General features: G+C 37.9%; 1 protein-coding gene across 1 annotated transcript; it reads left to right on the top strand.

Moving 5' to 3' along the window:
• The first annotated feature begins 12,720 nt into the window (after positions 1-12,720).
• Positions 12,721-15,935, top strand: LOC140229724 (uncharacterized). The gene is made up of 3 exons (XM_072309967.1): positions 12,721-13,068; positions 13,632-13,921; positions 14,098-15,935. The coding sequence occupies exons 1-3, from the start codon at positions 12,789-12,791 to the stop codon at positions 15,385-15,387; spliced, it is 1,860 nt and encodes a 619-aa protein (XP_072166068.1). The 5' UTR covers positions 12,721-12,788; the 3' UTR covers positions 15,388-15,935.
• Positions 15,936-18,336: the final 2,401 nt, after the last annotated feature.

The following is an 18,336-nucleotide window of genomic DNA, read 5'->3' as shown; positions in this document are numbered from 1 at the left end:
TCCTCTGCGTTTGCTCCTTGTGGTACACACTGTATACCGAGGAGAATTTGTGTGATTATATTAGTCAGTTTCGTCATAACAAGACACAATGGCCCGAATTCACGAAGGTGGTACAAATGAAACCATGGTTTAAACCATGGACAAAATCTATGGAGCGCCAAGTGTCGCATGGAATATTTCGTTACGAAATCAGTCATTTCGTCAATGAAATGATTATTTTGTAACGAAATGACGTTTGGTAACTAAATGAACACTTCGTCCACGAAATGATAATTTCGTTAACGAAACGGTCATTTTGTCGACGAAATGACCAATTTCGTAACGAAATATTCCGTGCGACACTTGGCACTCCACAGTTTTTGTCCATGGTTTAAACCATGGTTTCATTTGTACCACCTTCGTGAATTCGGGCCAATAAGTCCATATAACTTGGATGGATGTTGTGACTTCGATATTATACAATATGGTTTCTTTAACAAACATTTTGTATAGCGCGTCATTTCCGAGGCTCATTATTCATACAGTTTGTCAATCTTAAATTTGATAGAGTTCATATAATCATGAAGCTTTTTATTCGATAAATGAGGAATCTCCGAAGTTCAATTGAAAGGTTTATTAATTGGAACATGAAAAATCAGGTTCGTTTATCTTAATGTGGAGAAACAAATAATTTAATAACCAAATCCTCCAGATTTTTCAAAACCTCATGATAATCGATTTCACCTATATATCAGGCCCATTCCACTTTTTGAAGAACTCTCTGAAAAAAAATCGAGTGAATCGGATACAAAAAAGAGTGAGTTTCGAATGAAATTGGAGTGAATTTTTAGTGAAAATCCTCATTTTCACTCGTTTGAGAGTGACCTCAGGGATCACTCCCAAATCTTTGAGTGATCCCTGACGTCACTCCAAAATTTACTCCAATTTCACTCGAAATTCACTCTTCTTTTGTATTCACTCTTTTTAGAGTGAATATTTTCACTCGATTTTTTTTTTTTTTTTTTTTTTTTTTTTTTTTTTTTTTTAGAGAGAACGGATCTTAAAAAAGAGTGTACATTAATATTTAATTTTCGGATTAACAAACTTTCGGAATAAGAACACTTTTAATAAGAAACCTCCTGAATTAACTATGAACATTCTTTTTTTTTTCCATTTTCGGAATTATAAACCTTCGGACTTTCGGAGTAACGAATCTTTGGAAGAGCGAACGTATCAAAGTGCAACCTTAATCTAAATCATTACTTTTATATTTGTTTTCAAATAAGCACAAAAGCACAAACAATTTGACGATCTCTCTGTCTCTTAAATGTAAAATGAAAAAAAAAAAAAACATCTGGGAGAGAATTACAAATCAACATTGGTTTTCATTGATGGGTATAAAAATAAAAACATGTCATGAAAAGCGGAGGATTTGCGTTTTTTCATCAGACAATAATATTGTATTATACTGCATTAGTTTCGTTCGCTTGTGACGACATTTCGAGGAATAAAAATAAAAAAAAAAAAAAACTTCCCCAGAGGCATTCGGTATAACGGGAGTGCACTGGCAATTCTTTTTCTCTGTGTTTTGGAGCTCGATCCCTTCTCTGTTTCTTTTCATTTTCATTCAACTGCTTCCACGTCCTTCAGAAACTTTTCCGATTCTTCTTCAACACATGCTCATTACAGACTTCTTCCGTCATTAATTCATCCCTTTTGTTTCAATATTGTTACTGCTGAGCACTTTTTGGATTTGTTTTGTTTTGTTTTGTTTTTCTGTTTGCTCGCAGCAGATTCATTGAGAGAAAAATCGTCGTGAAGAGAGAGAGAGAGAATGTACCAAGGTATTAGATATCATGGTTATGCATCGAACGTTCGTGATGGAGACCAAAAAATAAAAAATAAAAAAGGATGCATTCTGTTTGAGATGGCAGCTATACCATACTCAAAATACAGAATACAGGACACTCGGGAAAAGTTATCCCTATCGGTCGGATTGCATACGTCACGGACATCGTTCTACTACTTGGGTCATGTTCCATGAAGGACGGGTAACTAATCGGCAGAGAGTACCTATTATAGCCTTCCTACCTCTATCAAAAATTTGAAAAAGATTGTCATTGCAAATTATAAGAAATTTGACATCCTTACAACATATGAATTGCTCAGAGGGGAATTAGGAGGTGAATTTTCAGAGAAAATATTAATTATTTGCTTGGTTTTTTTTAAAATCTAATTGCATGGTCCAAAAACTGCGAACCAATCCGCTCCAAACTTGACGTGCAGCTCCTCGGCTAAAGGCTAAAGCCAAAAGTAACATGTATACCTTCGCCATCAAAGCAAGATGGTGTCCTACTCGATAACGTTTCAATAATTACGGACGTTCTTTTTTTTTTTTTTTTTTTCTCGTCTAAAAATGTAATTTCGGTTCCCATTTGACAAGGGATGGACAGAAGCTCAAAACAAACATTATCGTGCGGCTAGATCTTAGTCGTTTTGGAATCAGAACAATATCGTCAATAACGTTTAATGGGCTACGATCTTTATTAGTGAATATAGCGGAAGCACGTCCGTGACGTAAACTGAGTAAAATTTTGAATATTTAAAACAAAAATGTTACGTCCCATCCAGCTAGCAGACGTACAGTTTTTGCAGGATATGTTCATGAGCTGGAATACCAAATTTTTGTATACATTATACAGTTGGGACAACAAAGTATAATTTGCAGCAGCGATAGAGATAAAAGCATCACGGACGTTCCCCGTTTGATAGGGCTGTGATATTTTCATAAAGTTCTTATAATTTTGTGGTACATACCCATGATATGTCAGATCCAGAACATGGTCAGATTATTAGATGCCACGTATACCATAAAAAAGACACATTATTAGTTTGACAAACAAAAATTATTATGAAAATAGCGTTTTTACCGTATTTTTCCTTGTCAAAAGTCAACCAATCCATACATTTCCTGCAAGGAAATTTACCAGGCTTTGAGACATGAAATAATCTGGTTTCTTAGATCATCTTGGCGTGTTCTAAGGGAACGAATGTCCGAAGGTGCGAAAACTGGCAATTGTACATCGTTCAAAATTCTCACCATATACATCTCCACATATTTATTACATGTATAGGTGTTGAAAGAACTACATTGAAGTTTAATTTCAAGGTATCCATCGATCTTCATGGCAATGTATCACACACATGACAAAAATATGTACGTTACCCAAAGTATAGAGCTGCATATACGCATTCTGTTTACAGTTTTACCAAGGAGCGTGTGTAATTGAGCTCCTTGGTTTTACATAGTATTTTATATATTTATTCATTCATTCATTCATCCTTTTATTCATCCATTTATTTATTTATTTATTTATTTATCTATTTATCTATTTATTTATGTATTTATTTATTTATTCATTTATCTATTTTCATTCATTTATTTGTTGTGGTCTTGGTCTCAGTCTCCGGCCAAGTCACAGAGAGATCTATGAAAGGTACAGCTGTCGGTGGTCTTGTGAATAGGAACGTGAGTAGGAACAGTCTGTCTTGACTGTGATGTACAGTGAACATTAAAAAAAAATAATTCCTCTGGTGAAGCTCAGTAAAAAGACAAAAGCAAATGCATGTATATACCAGGTGGTTTGAAAAATTGCAGAGCTACATTGTTTCAAGTAATATAAGTGTCATAAATAAAATGAAATTGTATATTCTACAAAAATCATTACTTATGCTATATTCGTCATTGATATTGCCTTATCTAAATTATGGTGTTTTAGTTTGGGGCAACACTCACCAGAACCTACTAGATAGAGTGTTCCTTCTTCAAAAGAAAGCTCTCCGTGTCATCAGTTATCCTTTCATACCCTCCCACTCAAATATGTTATTTGCCGCTAAGAAGCTGCTAAAAATTAAAGATTGGTATTTATCTAATTTGGGGCAATATGTATACTAACAGCAACAACTCACTCCCCTCCATTTTTGATTCTATGTTTCAAAGAAATCAATCATTCCATGACTATCCCACTCGACGTTCCAATTAATTTCACTGACTTCTTTTACGAACAATTCTTGCTAAGCACACTCTTACCTATACTGGCCCAACTTATTGGAATTTTCTGCATAATGACATAAAAATTGCACCCTCTATATTTTCATTTAAGAGGAGATTAAAGTCTTTCTTATTGCAATGTTATGTTCCTACAGAATTGAACCAGCCTGTTGGCTCATTTTAATTTCTTTTCGAAGAATTTGGATTACCAATGATATACTGTCACATATTTCTCGTCCCTGTTGTCCTGAGACACTTACAGCGTAGATTCCATCCCACTTGTATTACTTCCGACTCTATTTCTCTCTATTTTTTCATATTTCTGTATCCTTTCCACGCATCCCATTATTTTTTCGATATACAGTAGTTCTGTCGAGCATCGCTGGATCTGTTTTACCTTTCTGTCCGTTGTATTGTTTTCCTATTCTGACAGACTTGTCTCGTTCTGTCTTCGTCTCAGTCTCGTTGTGCATGTGTGTCTGTGTGTTACTCTGTCTTCTTATTGGGCTTCCAGACTTTTTTTTTCTATCTGTCTTTATTCCCATTTTTTCTTTTTTGCATTAGTTCGTTTTTTATTGACATTCTGTACCTGAGGGGTCCAAATTCTACAAGCATTGCCTTTTTAGTGGGTCCCTCCATTTTCGATATTTTGTGTAATGTTATATTGTCTATATCACTTCAGTCAATTTTCATTACAACATTATTTGTTACCCCAAGGTTCTACAATTATGATTTCTGAATTTACTCTGTTTTGATTACATGTATATGTAACCTTATTCTCTGTTACCAAAGAAAGTGAAATGTTTATGTTCTTCTTTTTTTTTGAAAACGAATTAAAGTTTGAATTGAATTGAATTGAACTGAGTAGATCCACACAAATAATTTGCCGGCAAGTTTTCACACTGGCAATACCGGTACCGAAGTTGCACAGACATGGAAGGGTTGTGAAAATTTGACTGCTTTGTAAGTGAATAACATACTGGCCCTGATGAGAAAACCTTCCCCCCGCGCGTTGCACGTGGTGGGTATCTTTTGCACAGAGAACATTGCAAACGATGGCCCAGGGAGGTGATGCGATCAGCTGTGTCTCGTAAAATACGATTACGTACGAGTGGCCGTCACTCGTAATGCATATTCATTAAGAATGGCTACGTCTGCATATCAAATAGATGATGTCATACTACATTATCGTGCTCGCTCTGGCAGGGTAGTCTGGACGATTTTTTTCGGGAGTACCAATTGGTGGAGTGTCGCAATCAGCGGTTGGGCGCATTGGGTGGGTGCCGAGTGTGTGGGGACTGCGGATGATAAAAATCGTCCAGTATCTGGACTAGGAAGGGGTGGGTGGGTAGTCCTCACCTTGGTTTTAGAATATCTTCTTCTCTAGGTCCAAAAGATATAAAATACTTCAGCTAAGTTTTGATACTGTTAGTACTGTAAAATGAATGTTGACATGTGAAGAATGACAGATGTGTTCAGACCATTCAAAGAACATTTCTTTGTCTTAACTAATGCTACCTATGTGTCGCATGATTGTGCGATTTAGATTATGTCTATATAGGTTTAGGTATGGCCAGTGCGCCGAGTTATGTTTTTGTTGTCATATTCTGCAAACTCATGCACATATTCCAATGACAACAGGATGTTTGTTTCCAGCTGCTTTCTTTTTTTTTTTCTTTTTCTTTTTCTTTTTTATCTAACCACACCTACATCAACTGCCGGTAACTTGACAGAGATATCATTTCTCATCCAACACTCCCTCAGCAACAAGTATCTCTAGCATATCAATACTACACAAAAAATACCAAATCACACCTGACTCGATTTCCTTCACTTCTTTTTTTTTTTTTTTAATACTCCGGTAGAATAGGTGACCTACAGAGAGTCAGGTTCCGGCAAAATTTGCAACGAAAATATTTCCATACAAATATGAAATTACAATATTGTTACTGTACAAGAGGAAACATTCATACAATCAACATTTTTTTTTGTGTGTGTGTGTAACTTTGCTTGTTAGCTTCATTGAATGTGCAAATATGTAAATATTTGCCAATCATTTTTGTAGTAGTTACAATGTATGTTAGATGCTTAAAAATCCACTCAACCGAATATTCAACATTAGTTGCCTTCAGATGGTGATCCTTAACATCGAGGATAAGCTCTATGGGGCGCACGAATTGCATGGTCGTTTTCGTTATGAAATCAGTCATTTCATCGACAAAATGGCTGATTGCATAACAAAATTGACCGAATCACACTTGGCGCCCTATAGAGCTCATCCTTGAAGATAGTTTATCCTCTAGTAGGATCACTGTCTGAACATACCTATTTATGATATACTTATTTACCCAAGATACAAACAAAACAGCTCTGAATTCTTTACTACAATAATTCATTCTTAAAATGTTGTCTTTACAGTTTATGCAAGGCTTTGAATTGAGACTACAATTAGTATGTGTCACCTTGACCTCATTTTCATTAAAAAAAAAAATAGTGACTCACAGGGCATTTCTGACTAACAGAATATCCAGGATTCAGGATAATTACAAATAATTCTCATCCAAATTTGACTGATCACAACAAGCCGATACTCATGAATACATGTACTAACATTATGCAGTCCCTCCCCACCCCCACCCCCTCCCCCCCCCCCCCCCAATGATCATGGACAAAGAGGGGTTTTCAGGCAAAGCTACACCTCAAAGAACTGATTGTGATAACAATACTACCAAGAGCTCATGCATTAATCTAATAGCAGTACACAGACACCTGTATACTGTACCAAAGTTTTATCATGCTGACACATTACAGCACACATGCACACACACATACATGAACAAAAAGCTGGCACACTTGTGGATTTTTTGATAAGATTTTAGCCAGTCATACAAAAATACTTATACACTCAGGTGTACTAACAAACAAACATCAGTACACTTGACTTTATTCAGTCCTAACAAACCAGTTACTTCTTTCTGTCTTAGAAACAAAGAAAAGAACTCTGTGAAAAACTGCCCAAATTTCCTCTGTCAGTGAGCGAATATTTTTGTCTTTTATGTGGCCACTTCCTGCATAACACGGAAACACAGCAAAATGAAAATGAAATTCACATACTCTGATATTCATATCTTTCAAGTGCTGTATACACATTGTACACAAGATCTAAAGTTTGATGGGTGTTATTCAATTATCACATTGGTCATAATGGGAACTGTGAAAGGCAGCTTCCGAAATCAAATGCACTGGTATTGGAGAATGAGTTAAAAGCAGACAAGCGAAAGTGTAAGACTGTTGAATAATCAGTAAAATATAAAACTACAAAGAAGCTTTTCTTCTTTACATTAAATGATTGTGTTCAGTAGAGAGTAAGCAGTGAGTATCATAATCAAGTATTTGTAATGCTCTTTGCATGCAATTTTACATTTGAGATGCACAATGTTTGTACATACCTACCATAGCTCAGAGAAATAAACTTAACGCAGCTCTGCCCAAGAAATATCAGGGGCATTTGCATGTTAACATGAAACCAAACACATGTATTAGTGGGCAAACGTAAGAACAAAAGAATAAGTATACAGTCAAACCTGCCTCAGGGGCCACCTGTTTATAGCGGCCACCTGTCTATAGCGGCCACTGAAAAATCTTTTCACACCTTCCATTAAATGACTTCCAAAATCTGGTAAATGTTGCTATGATGGTGACTGGCATGCCTTTGCTCTCTCACTATTCTCCCAATAGGTCTACAGTACAGCTTGGCAATGTGGAAACAATAGTTTCATAAGACTGGCAAGAAATTAAAATGACATGTTTCAAAGTTTGATGGCACAACTCAAAATGTGTTAAGTGGTTATACATAAACTCCTTGAACCTAGTTTCTTGTGGATGGCAAAATTGTTTCAGAAAGCAATAATTTGGGAATTGGGAATTTTGAAAAGTTTGATGATGGAACCTGCTGTGCACTGGGAAGGTATCATTATTATTATTATTTTTTTAATGGATATTTGGCCAGACCAGTGCACTTTGTATGATACAAAAGGCAGCATTTCAAGTGTTATGTAATTTTCAAAAATGTCATGCAGTCATAATAGCTGTTGAGCATTCCATTCTAGCCAATCAACAAATTTAAGGTGTAGAATGCAGAAAATTAATAGCTGATTTATAATATTCTCCTCTTTAGTTGGATTTTCTGAGATTTTCAGTTTTAATAGTATGTATTTTCTGTTTCAAATAATGCTTTCCTAGATTTCCATGATCGCAGCTAATCAGTGGTCCATACCTTTGACCTCGTGACCTGTGAACTGCAACAGATTTTAACTCTCACTATTAATGTACATTGTATAGTATACATTTATAAATCGCATGAAGCTAGAACCCTTGTGCCATTTCAAAAGTAATTTAGTGAAACTTACACATTTTCCCTTGACCTATAATCCCACAGGCCCACACTAATAACATACTCCACATAATCTCTATCGGGTAACATAAACATGAATTTTTATGACAATACTTTATGTCAGTTTCAAAATATATCGTGTATGGGAAAAAAAATGGTCAAACATTAGCATTTTCACTTGACCTTTGACCCCATGACTCAAATCTTTCCCTACAATATCACTGTGTGATAATGCATGTCTATACACATTTCATTAAAGGAGAAGTCCGGACGATTTTGATTAAATTTCACCATAATCTACATTTTTTAAATCAAAGAACAAAATGACTAAGTTTCATTAAAAAATACCCTCCCAACTCGTCACAATCGATTTTTTCGCATCACTAATTTTGAATTGTAACTGTTCAATTTCTGTACGCCGGCTAGAAAGATCATGTGACGGCGTGACGTATTAGCCCCACATTGCTCAGTGTTTGGAGCCTCAGCTGGCTCGGGGAGCCCTGCATGAGCAACGGTGATACGAGTCGAGCAAGCAGTAGCGTACTGCGTGGTTCTGGCCATGCAGCGGATCCGCGGATGCACGCCGCATAATCTACATGTGTATGTTATTGCTTCACTTCGCACGTAAAAATGCCGATGTGTCAAGCGTTTGGCCGGAAGAAGAGTTTCTTTGCCACTCTGAATCCTGAAAATGAGCGGGAAAGGTGCGCCAGATGGCTCTCCAATATTAGAATTGACAACTTTGCCGTCAAAACTTACAAATACTACCCGATTCAGCCTCGTCATACTCCCCACCGGCGGCGGCACTGGCGCTTGCGTTTCTTCCATGGTTCAAAGTTATACGGTCGTAATTTACCACCGTCAGGCATACTCAACAGTCTTGGACAACAATAGAGGCAATAATTCTGAAATTGACAGACTGAATTCAGATTGTTCACACTCAGAAGTAAAAAAAAACCAATAACGATCGCGGATTGTGATAGCATTTGGCAGCAGCAGATGTACTTCTGTAAATGTATGCCTGATCACTGTGATGGCAACAATACAGTAGCCGATGAATGTACATGTAAATGATGGGATGGACACAAATAAGTATGGCAATATTACAATACATATAATATATCAATATAAATGAAAATGTCATAAACTTGCAACTATTTTATATTAATCTTTGACGGATTTTAAATATATATATCGAAGATGATTTGACTAAAGGAATACAGCGCTTGGCAACATTACTCCTAAACGGTGTATGGACTCCTGCGGTAGCGCCAACTAGGCAGCCCTTGGCAGGCATGCAGATACCGCGCCGCAGTCAGCAGTGCAATGGGAGATCGATGCGCAGCTGGGCTGCACTCGTGGTGCTCTCAGCTGAGGAAACTGAGCCTGATACGTCACGCGCAATGCATCCTGGGACAGATAGTACGAAGGGCTGCTCGCGACCAATTCGTACACGAAGAATTACCTTATTTTTTCAAAAAATCATAGTAAATGTATCTGATGGTCTTTTCTCATCGGGAAAAAGGTAATAGGTTTATGAAATATTGTTCTTTACACGGGACATGGCTGATAATCGTCCGGACTTCCCCTTTAAGTGCATACATTGAGTCATTTCAACAGTTTATCTTTCTTCTTTTTTTCCTCCCATTAGGGACCAAAATAAAAGGGGTGCAGCGTATAACACAGTACATGTACATTGTATTGACACTTGATTTTAGAAGAGACTAAATTTCAAGAGCAAAGTACCATCAGACACTCAAGATAGATAAATAAGAATATTCGAAGGACAGTTAATACAACAAGTCAACAGCTATAAATGTAGTATCAGGAGTTTAATATGCACCTGGCCAGAGCAGAATGTATAATGCCAGAAACTGTGAGACATTAGTTACGTTCAGACGGCAGGCCCTAACCTCGAGGTTAGGAAACCTCGAGGTTTAGCTCTTGCCCCCTAACTACGACGTGTGTCCACACGACGAATCTTAACCTCGAGGTTACGAAACCTCAAGGTTAAGCTTCTGCCCCCCCCCCCCCCCCCCCCCCCCCCCGTAACTACGAGTGGGTCCCACTCGATGTTAAACCCACAAAACCGAAAGTTTCAGCCCACACTGCTAACAAGGCGTCTATTTATTCTTTAGTCCAACCCTGTCGGACTCACTTACAGGTACTCTTTTTCTCTGTCATGGTATGCAGAGATAGCACTGCACTGATGACTTTATGCCTTTATGAAGATATTCGTCAAAAACATTTTTTTAGCATCGGAGAAGAATATAGAATACAGTAGCGAGTTTGACGTGTTCAGTTTCAGAGATCAAGCGCATGGGAAGAAAAGATGATGTTGTTGTGTCGTGCGTCATAGGTTTTTCACGTGTAGTGTATTTGTGGTGTACGTTTGGGAGGTTGACCCGGAAGCAGAGGGAAATTGTGGGGGCTGGAGTTTACGGCGAGGTCACTCTTAACTTCGAGTTCGTTGTTTTTTGTGTCCACATGGTGCTTAACTACGAGTGGGGACCCCCCCGCGGCTCGTGGTTAGAGCGCTAACCATAAGATTTCTCGTGGCTCGAAACATTGAGCAAACCTCGAGGTTTGCTAACTACGAGTGCATCTTCACGGTCCCTAACTACAAGCTCTAACCTCGAAGTTCGAGGTTAAGGGCTCCCGTCTGAACGTAACTATTCTTGTTGATGACATACCAAACACAAGAAACTCTTGCAATGAGATAAACATCTTACAGAAATATAGGGCTTCAATAAATCTTGTTTAATTGCAGTATAGTCAAATCTGGGCTCAGTGAAAAATAACCAGAATTAGTACTGAGGCCAAATTGCAAGAGACCTAAAAAACATGATGCCGTGCAATAGAAATAGATTTGAAAGCAGTATGTCATGACATAGGTATGATCAGGGAAAAGTTTGGAAAAGCAAGCTTGTCTAATGACTAATCTATCTCTCCACATATTCAGTACTTTCTACTTGTTTACAGCACTGGAGATTATCTGTCCTAGAAGAGACTGAGCATTTTAGATCGGTGTGTTTAAACATATCATCACTGGGGTGAAAATACCTTTAGAAGATCTGCAAAATGTCAAATGTTCAGGAGAGCAAACCTGAACAAAAAAAAAAAAAAAAAAAAAAAAGACAGCAAAAGCACTATTTATATCAAATGGGATAGCTTTTCATTTTTTATGCCATGGTGGCTTCATTTTTGGTTTTAATATTAAAGACAGCAAGAATTTGGACAGGACATCACTTAACTGATTATCTGACCATTAATCCAACAAAAAGTCAATTTCACCAAACTTTGAGATAAGAGGTCTTGTCAACCAAGTGACGATATGTGTGTGTGTGTGTGTGTGTGTGTAGAGTGTAAGAAGAAATCCTGACCATGTACAGAATCAGTGTAGCTCCTTTTTCAGTCATTCAAAGCCTGAAGGGGAAGCATTCAATGGAGGTATGTAGCTAGTTTTCAGTCTTTTATTCTTTGACCCCGCTTCTCAAGCGATGGGCCACAAAGCTCTCTCAGGTGGGCTGTGATGTTGGCCAAAAACCAAACAAAAAATAATGTAAACTATCTAAACTGGGCCTAAAAAAAAAAAAAAAAAAAACTAGATATATCGCTACGGCGACTGATATGCCTCCGCCATAATGCATGGTTCTCCTAATAGGTCTATAGTACAATGTCTTGACAATGTGTGATGACAGTTTCACACAATTGGCAAAATATCAAAATGACAGGTTTGCCACAAATGTGCTGAATGTTCACTTTCCTAGAACTAGGTTCAATTGGATGAATGATTAAAATGTGCAGGTATTTGGGGAACTGATGATTTTTACTTGACTTTTGACCCTTTTATAAGTTTATGCCTTGAGTAATTTTCAAGGTATTGAGAAAAAGTATAATTTCAGTATTAAGGTGCTACATATCCTATAATGGGGCCAAAATATCAATAAAAATTGTAATTTGAGATTTTGATGGCAATGTAATATTGAACTATCACTAGATCTACCAAAAAAAAAATAGTTTCGAAATTTCACTCTAAGTATGTAAAAAATTGATTAAAAGTTAATGTTTCTTATTGTTTTTTTAACCTGATCGGCGACCAGAAACAATGAAAATATAGAGAAATTCAAACTGTCCTAAAATTATCATTTTTTATCCAAATTTCACAAATGACATATCAAAATGAAGGGCAGAGCCTGGGTTCTTAGACTAGAGGCACTGAAAAACAATATGCTGCCATCTAGTGGGAGGAATGTGACAGATATCTCTGACTCATGCCTTTGCTGTGGCACTTCATAATACTTTCACTACCTAGTTCAGTTTCTGTTGTTTTATCGCTGGGATATTCCAAACAAAACCTCAACAATGGGAAAAAGAAAAGGCAGCTACTATAAGAAAAAGGGTTTCAGGGGGATTTCAGCAAATGTTGTGAAGAAAATGAAGCTTGGAGCAGCTGCTACACCTGAGGAGGACACTGCTTCCAGGAGAAAGCTTTCTTCACAACACAGTCCCACACATAGACTTCTGTGTGCTGAAAATCCCCCAACCCTTCCCGATCCAGAGCCCGAGAACGAGAACATCATAGTCAACAAGCGGCTCCTTGGTAAAGCTCTTGAAGAATTCAAGGGCCATTCTTGCCCAGAAGGTGAGTAAGCTTGCATTGTTTATCATCTTTATTTATGTAGATGTTGTAATTGTTCAATGTCAGTGCAGTGTTCATGAACAGACTTCGCCGTTGGTAAATTTTATAGTCAACAGTCTAAAAGAAAGGCAATGTCAGTAAATAACTTCTGTCCGCAGTTTTAATCTTTTTTTTTAACGTAGGCCATATCCAAGGTTCTGACTCTGATAAAGTAACAACTCACCGCTGATATTTGGTCAGGTAGAATGTATGATTAGGTTCTCTAGTAATTTTGTTTTATCTGCATAATTTGTATGTAATTTATTTCATATTATGTCACGGAAAGCTCACACCCATTTATCATGCCAGGCCCAGGATTATTGTGACATGGCTCTGTGATGGTATTATGATGGTTAGACCTACAATGTAGTGGCTATTGTATTTCTAGATGCAAAGAGAGCAGGTAGGAATGTTATCATTAGGATTAAAATAAGTATGCTTTTTTATTGTCATTTCCTTTCCTTCATTTCTATATAAAGTACAAATACTACGGTACATAATTTGCATATTTCTTTCATTGTATGCAGCTTTCCTGCAGATTGATGAGGCTGACCAGCAGCGTAATGGACTGTGCAGCACCCTTGTCCTCCGGTGCTCCATCTGCAAGATGGAGCACACATTCAGAACATCACCAAATGTAGCAGGGGGTGCTGGACAATCTGCAGCCATCAATCGGCGGTCCGTTCTTGGAGCTATGGAGGTGGGACTCGGGCGGGAAGCTCTGGCTGACCTGTGTGCCTACATGAACCTTCCCGCCCCGGTGAACAGCAAGAGCTTTCAGGATCACCTGAACCACCTGCACACTACTAGCAGTGAGGTAAGAGATACTTATCTTCATTCCCACAGATCTACAATTTGTAAGTTGTTAAATTTTGTAAAAAGCCTACCACTACTGTTTTTATATCATAGGTATAAACATTGATTATCAAATGTTTTCTGTTTCCTCTTCTCTGTTTTTATCTATTCATCCATTTTTGGTTTGGGTTTTTACAGACTGCAGATCAGCAGATGGCAGAGGCTGGGCAGCGTGTCAGGGAGATGGTGGTGGCAGAGAACCCGGAACTGGAGGAGGAGGAGGTGCTGGATGTGGCAGTATCGTATGATGGCACGTGGCATAAAAGGGGCTTTGTATCTAATCATGGGGTGGGGGTAGTTATTAGCATGGACAGTGGGGAGGTTTTAGACAGGGAGGTATTATCTAAGGTTTGTAGGGAATGTAAACTAAAGGAGGGGTGGGATAGGGATACAGAGGAGTATAGGAACTGGTGGGAGGGGCATAAGGACAACTGTTTGGGAGGGCATAAGGGATCTAGTGGGAAGATGGAAGTAGATGCAGCAGTAGCAATATGGGGTAGGTCAGTAGATAAGCATAGGCTAAGGTATAAGTACATGGTTAGTGATGGGGATAGTAAGGCATTCAAGGCAGTAGAGGAAACATATGGGGAGGGTCATAAAGTAGAGAAGTTAGATTGTGTAGGGCATGTAGGGAAGCGTATGTTTAATCATTTGGATAAGTTTAGGAAGAGCGATAGCCATAGTCAGGAGTTTAGGAAGTTGCTAAATAAGCGGGGGGCTGGACGTGGGGCAGGGTGTTTACATGGTAATGCGGATGAGGGGACAGTAGGTAGGCTTAGTAAGTTATATAGAACAACAATTCGTAAAGCTAGCAAGGGGATAATTAGGAATAGTGAAGAAAAGGCGAGGGCAACACAGGATTTGCAGCGGGCAGTATTGGCTATTCTCTATCACAGCTGCAAAGTTGATGATGAGATCCGCCACCAGTACTGCCCTAACGACGATTGGTGTGAGTATAGAAAACACGGCAAGATGGAGGACAAGGACCACCATCTTGATGGGCGGCTCCTCGAACCCCTCTTGCCTGTGTTCCAGCGACTCAGTGATGAAAGTCTTCTCTCGAGATGTCTTCCAGGGTACACCCAGAACCAGAATGAAGCCTTCAACCAGCTCATCTGGAAAAGGTGTCCCAAACACGTATGGAGGACTGCCAAAGTTGTTCACATTGCAGTCAACATGGCTGTAATGGCGTTCAACAGCGGCGCCGAGATCGGTCGCCACAGACTACTACAGAGCCTCAATCTCAGCATGGGAGCTCATGCCTTGTTGTCTGCACGTAGGAAGGATAAGGCTAGGATTAGTAATGCAGATAATCGGGCAAGGGAGGCTAATAAGAAGAAAAGGGAGGCAATTAGGCAGGGAAATAAGGAAAGGGAGGAGGGCTATGTGGAAGAGGAAGGGGTACTGTATGAGGCGGGAGGGTTTTAGGTGTGTGGGTTTTCATGTAGTAGGGGTTACGTGTAATTTTTTAAGTCGTATATAGTTTGTATGATGTGATATGTATATTTATGGTGCAATGTTTTATTATGACACATGTTTTGTTATATATATGCTGATTATTTCATGATTTTGATTTTGTAGAAAATTTCCAGCTGTAAATATCCTTTATAGACATATGATTTTGATTTAATGTAACATTTCCAGTTGTACATATTCGTTATAGCTTATATGATTTTATTGAATTTTTCATTTTCCATTTGTAAATAATAATTGTATTTATTGAGTTTAACTTTGATTATTATTTTGCTACAGCCACTGCCTCATCCAGCACCAACTGCCATTATTTGCCAGGTCGCCAGTGGTGAACCAGACTGCACGCTGTCGCTGGCGACCTGGCCTCGTGTGTAAATAAGTTTTTTTTTTTTTTTTTTTTTTTTTTGTTAATCATTTTCTTGGTAGTAGATTAGTTAATTAGCAATTATTTGTCATAAATGTAAATACTTTGAATTTCAGCTGATTAAATGTTTGTATATATTGGCTATGTAAAGATGCTTCAATGCCTCTTTATTACAGCATCAAACTTTGGCCTGAGAAGTGAAGTACATGTGGTATGTTAGTGAAGGTGGCTGCGTAGACAAGAATATTACATTGGTCAATTAGGAATAATTATAATTCCCCCTAATTAATAACTATCAACCATATACTTCATGTGAGAGAGATATGAATGGTGTTGAATGGTGTTTGTGATATATCCATAGCTGTTTTTGGTGAATGGTAGTTGTTTTGTAGCTCCATATGTTTTTCCTAGAAGAGTAATGACCGATGTATTGTGCATATTGTAATACCTTTTTGTTTCCTTTGTTTTCTCAAAATACTACTTTCTTAAGAAATTAGTATTTTGTTTTATTCATTAAAAATACATGGTTTAACAGAATGACTTGAGAGTTGGTAAGAAGATTTCTGAAAAGATACTTGAGCTCATAACCGTTTCCCTTTTTTCATAAGAGTCATAGAAGTTAGTTAATTAGTTGCATGAATACATAATTAGCCAACTTGGATATGAGTGTTTGAAAAAAAATTAATTAAAAATATTTTACAAGTCAAATCACAAAACCAAAACGATTAATCTGTTTATCCTTACATACTTCATTTACATACCAAATTTAGAAAGATTAACACTAGGGGTTGTCTGTATAAGAGCAAAACAGTGTTTTCTTATTATTTTCTTTATATGTAGAACGGAACAGGTGTCGGATTACATATGGGCAGAAAATACTCCTGAAGGCTTATGTTATACACCTATGTCAAAAAAAACAATGAAAATATAACCTTGGTAGGAAATACAGACCCTAAACACAATAGGTGTGATATCCCCTTAAATGGGAAAATAGCATTATCTAAACCTGGCCTTTGACCTTTGACCTCACAGTTCCAAAGAGAATCACTGTTAGGTTGAACATACATAAATATGTAAGTTTCATGATGATATCTTGAGTTACTTTTGCGATATGGAGGAAAAAGTGCAATTCAGCACTTTCACTTGACCTTTGACCTTTTGACCTTTGACCTTTTGGCAAGAAGCTTCCCACAGAATATATATTGGGTAATACATGCATACATCAAGTTAAAAAAAACCAAAAAAACCTTCAGGCATTGCATAAATATAAGGAAAGTAGTGATATTTTGAGGAGTTGACCTTGACCTTTGACCCCCTGACCTTTGAACCATGACCCCCAACTTCCCTAGATAATCACTGCCCATTGGAACAAGCATATATACTCAGTTCCATAAAGATACCTTGAACCATTTGCGAGATATGGAGAAAAACATGAATTTTCAACCTTTTTTTTTCACAAAATAACCTATGACCTTTGACCTTTGACCCCGTGACCCTAAAATCCAAACAAAGTATTATCCCCCCAGGATATACCCTCATACCAAGTTTGATGTAAAACCACCACACGGTTCTTGAGATATTGACAAAAACAAAACGGGACGGAGGGACGGACGGACGTACGGACGGACGGACGACCCGAAAACATAATGCCTCCGGCCACTTTGTTGGCGGAGGCATAAAAACTTAATGGGCCTCAAAAAAACTTATATGAGCCAAAGTAGGTCTTGGGTTAAAAGGTTAAGAAGCCCTGCTTCACAATTTCATCACATCTACAAAGAAGCAACACATGAAATAGCTCACTGGTATAGGTCATGTATCACAATGGCTGCACACATTAGCAGTGTAATTTCACCTAGCGGGACTGGTTATTGTCTATGAGGGCCACTACACCAAAGGGTTCTTAGTGGTTATGATATAGAGTTATGTACAGCTGCACATTCTCGTATTATTAGCTGTATGCCCATAGAGGGTATAACAATAATGAGAAGCTATCTTTGTGTTATTGGCTATTATATGATATAAGAAACATAGTAATAGTGTGGGGCTAAACATTCTCATATTATTGGATATAAATAATGCACGGTATAGAAATTGAACAGAAATTATTAAGCAAAAGTTCACATTCTGGTATCATGCCTCCTTTTAGCTCTATGACACAAGAAATATGATAATGTAGAGCTGAATGACCTCATATAAGTGGCTACAATAAAAACTAGAAAAGCACTCTGAGAGCGCAGACCTCCGCCAAGCAACTACTTCCACCGATGATCTTGCTCTTCCCAAGAGATTTTTCTCCTCTCCACTACTGGGGAAAAGTTCTTTGGGCTCTTCCATAGACATCGGTGATTTCCACCCATAGGTATACTAGTACATGCTGAAAAATCACCCGATTTCCCAATTATAAAGAAGCCTACAGTACATGCTGAAAAATCACTCGATTTCCCAATTATATAGAAGCCTAAATCACCCGATTTCCCAATTATATAGAAGCCTAAATCACCCGATTTCCCAATTATATAGAAGCCTAGGCTTTGTTACGT

The sequence above is a fragment of the Diadema setosum genome, chromosome 1 (assembly GCF_964275005.1).
Source record: "Diadema setosum chromosome 1, eeDiaSeto1, whole genome shotgun sequence".
In the NCBI taxonomy this organism is placed as follows: domain Eukaryota; kingdom Metazoa; phylum Echinodermata; class Echinoidea; order Diadematoida; family Diadematidae; genus Diadema; species Diadema setosum.
This window is presented reverse-complemented; position numbering and strand designations above follow the sequence as displayed.

Excerpts from the sequence above, each read along its gene's own strand:
- LOC140229724 (XM_072309967.1), top strand. The coding sequence starts at position 12,789 with ATGGGAAAAAGAAAAGGCAGCTACTATAAGAAAAAGGGTTTCAGGGGG. Across the intron at positions 13,069-13,631 it reads GGGCCATTCTTGCCCAGAAG|CTTTCCTGCAGATTGATGAG; the intron begins GTGAGTAAGCTT and ends CATTGTATGCAG. Across the intron at positions 13,922-14,097 it reads TGCACACTACTAGCAGTGAG|ACTGCAGATCAGCAGATGGC; the intron begins GTAAGAGATACT and ends GGGTTTTTACAG.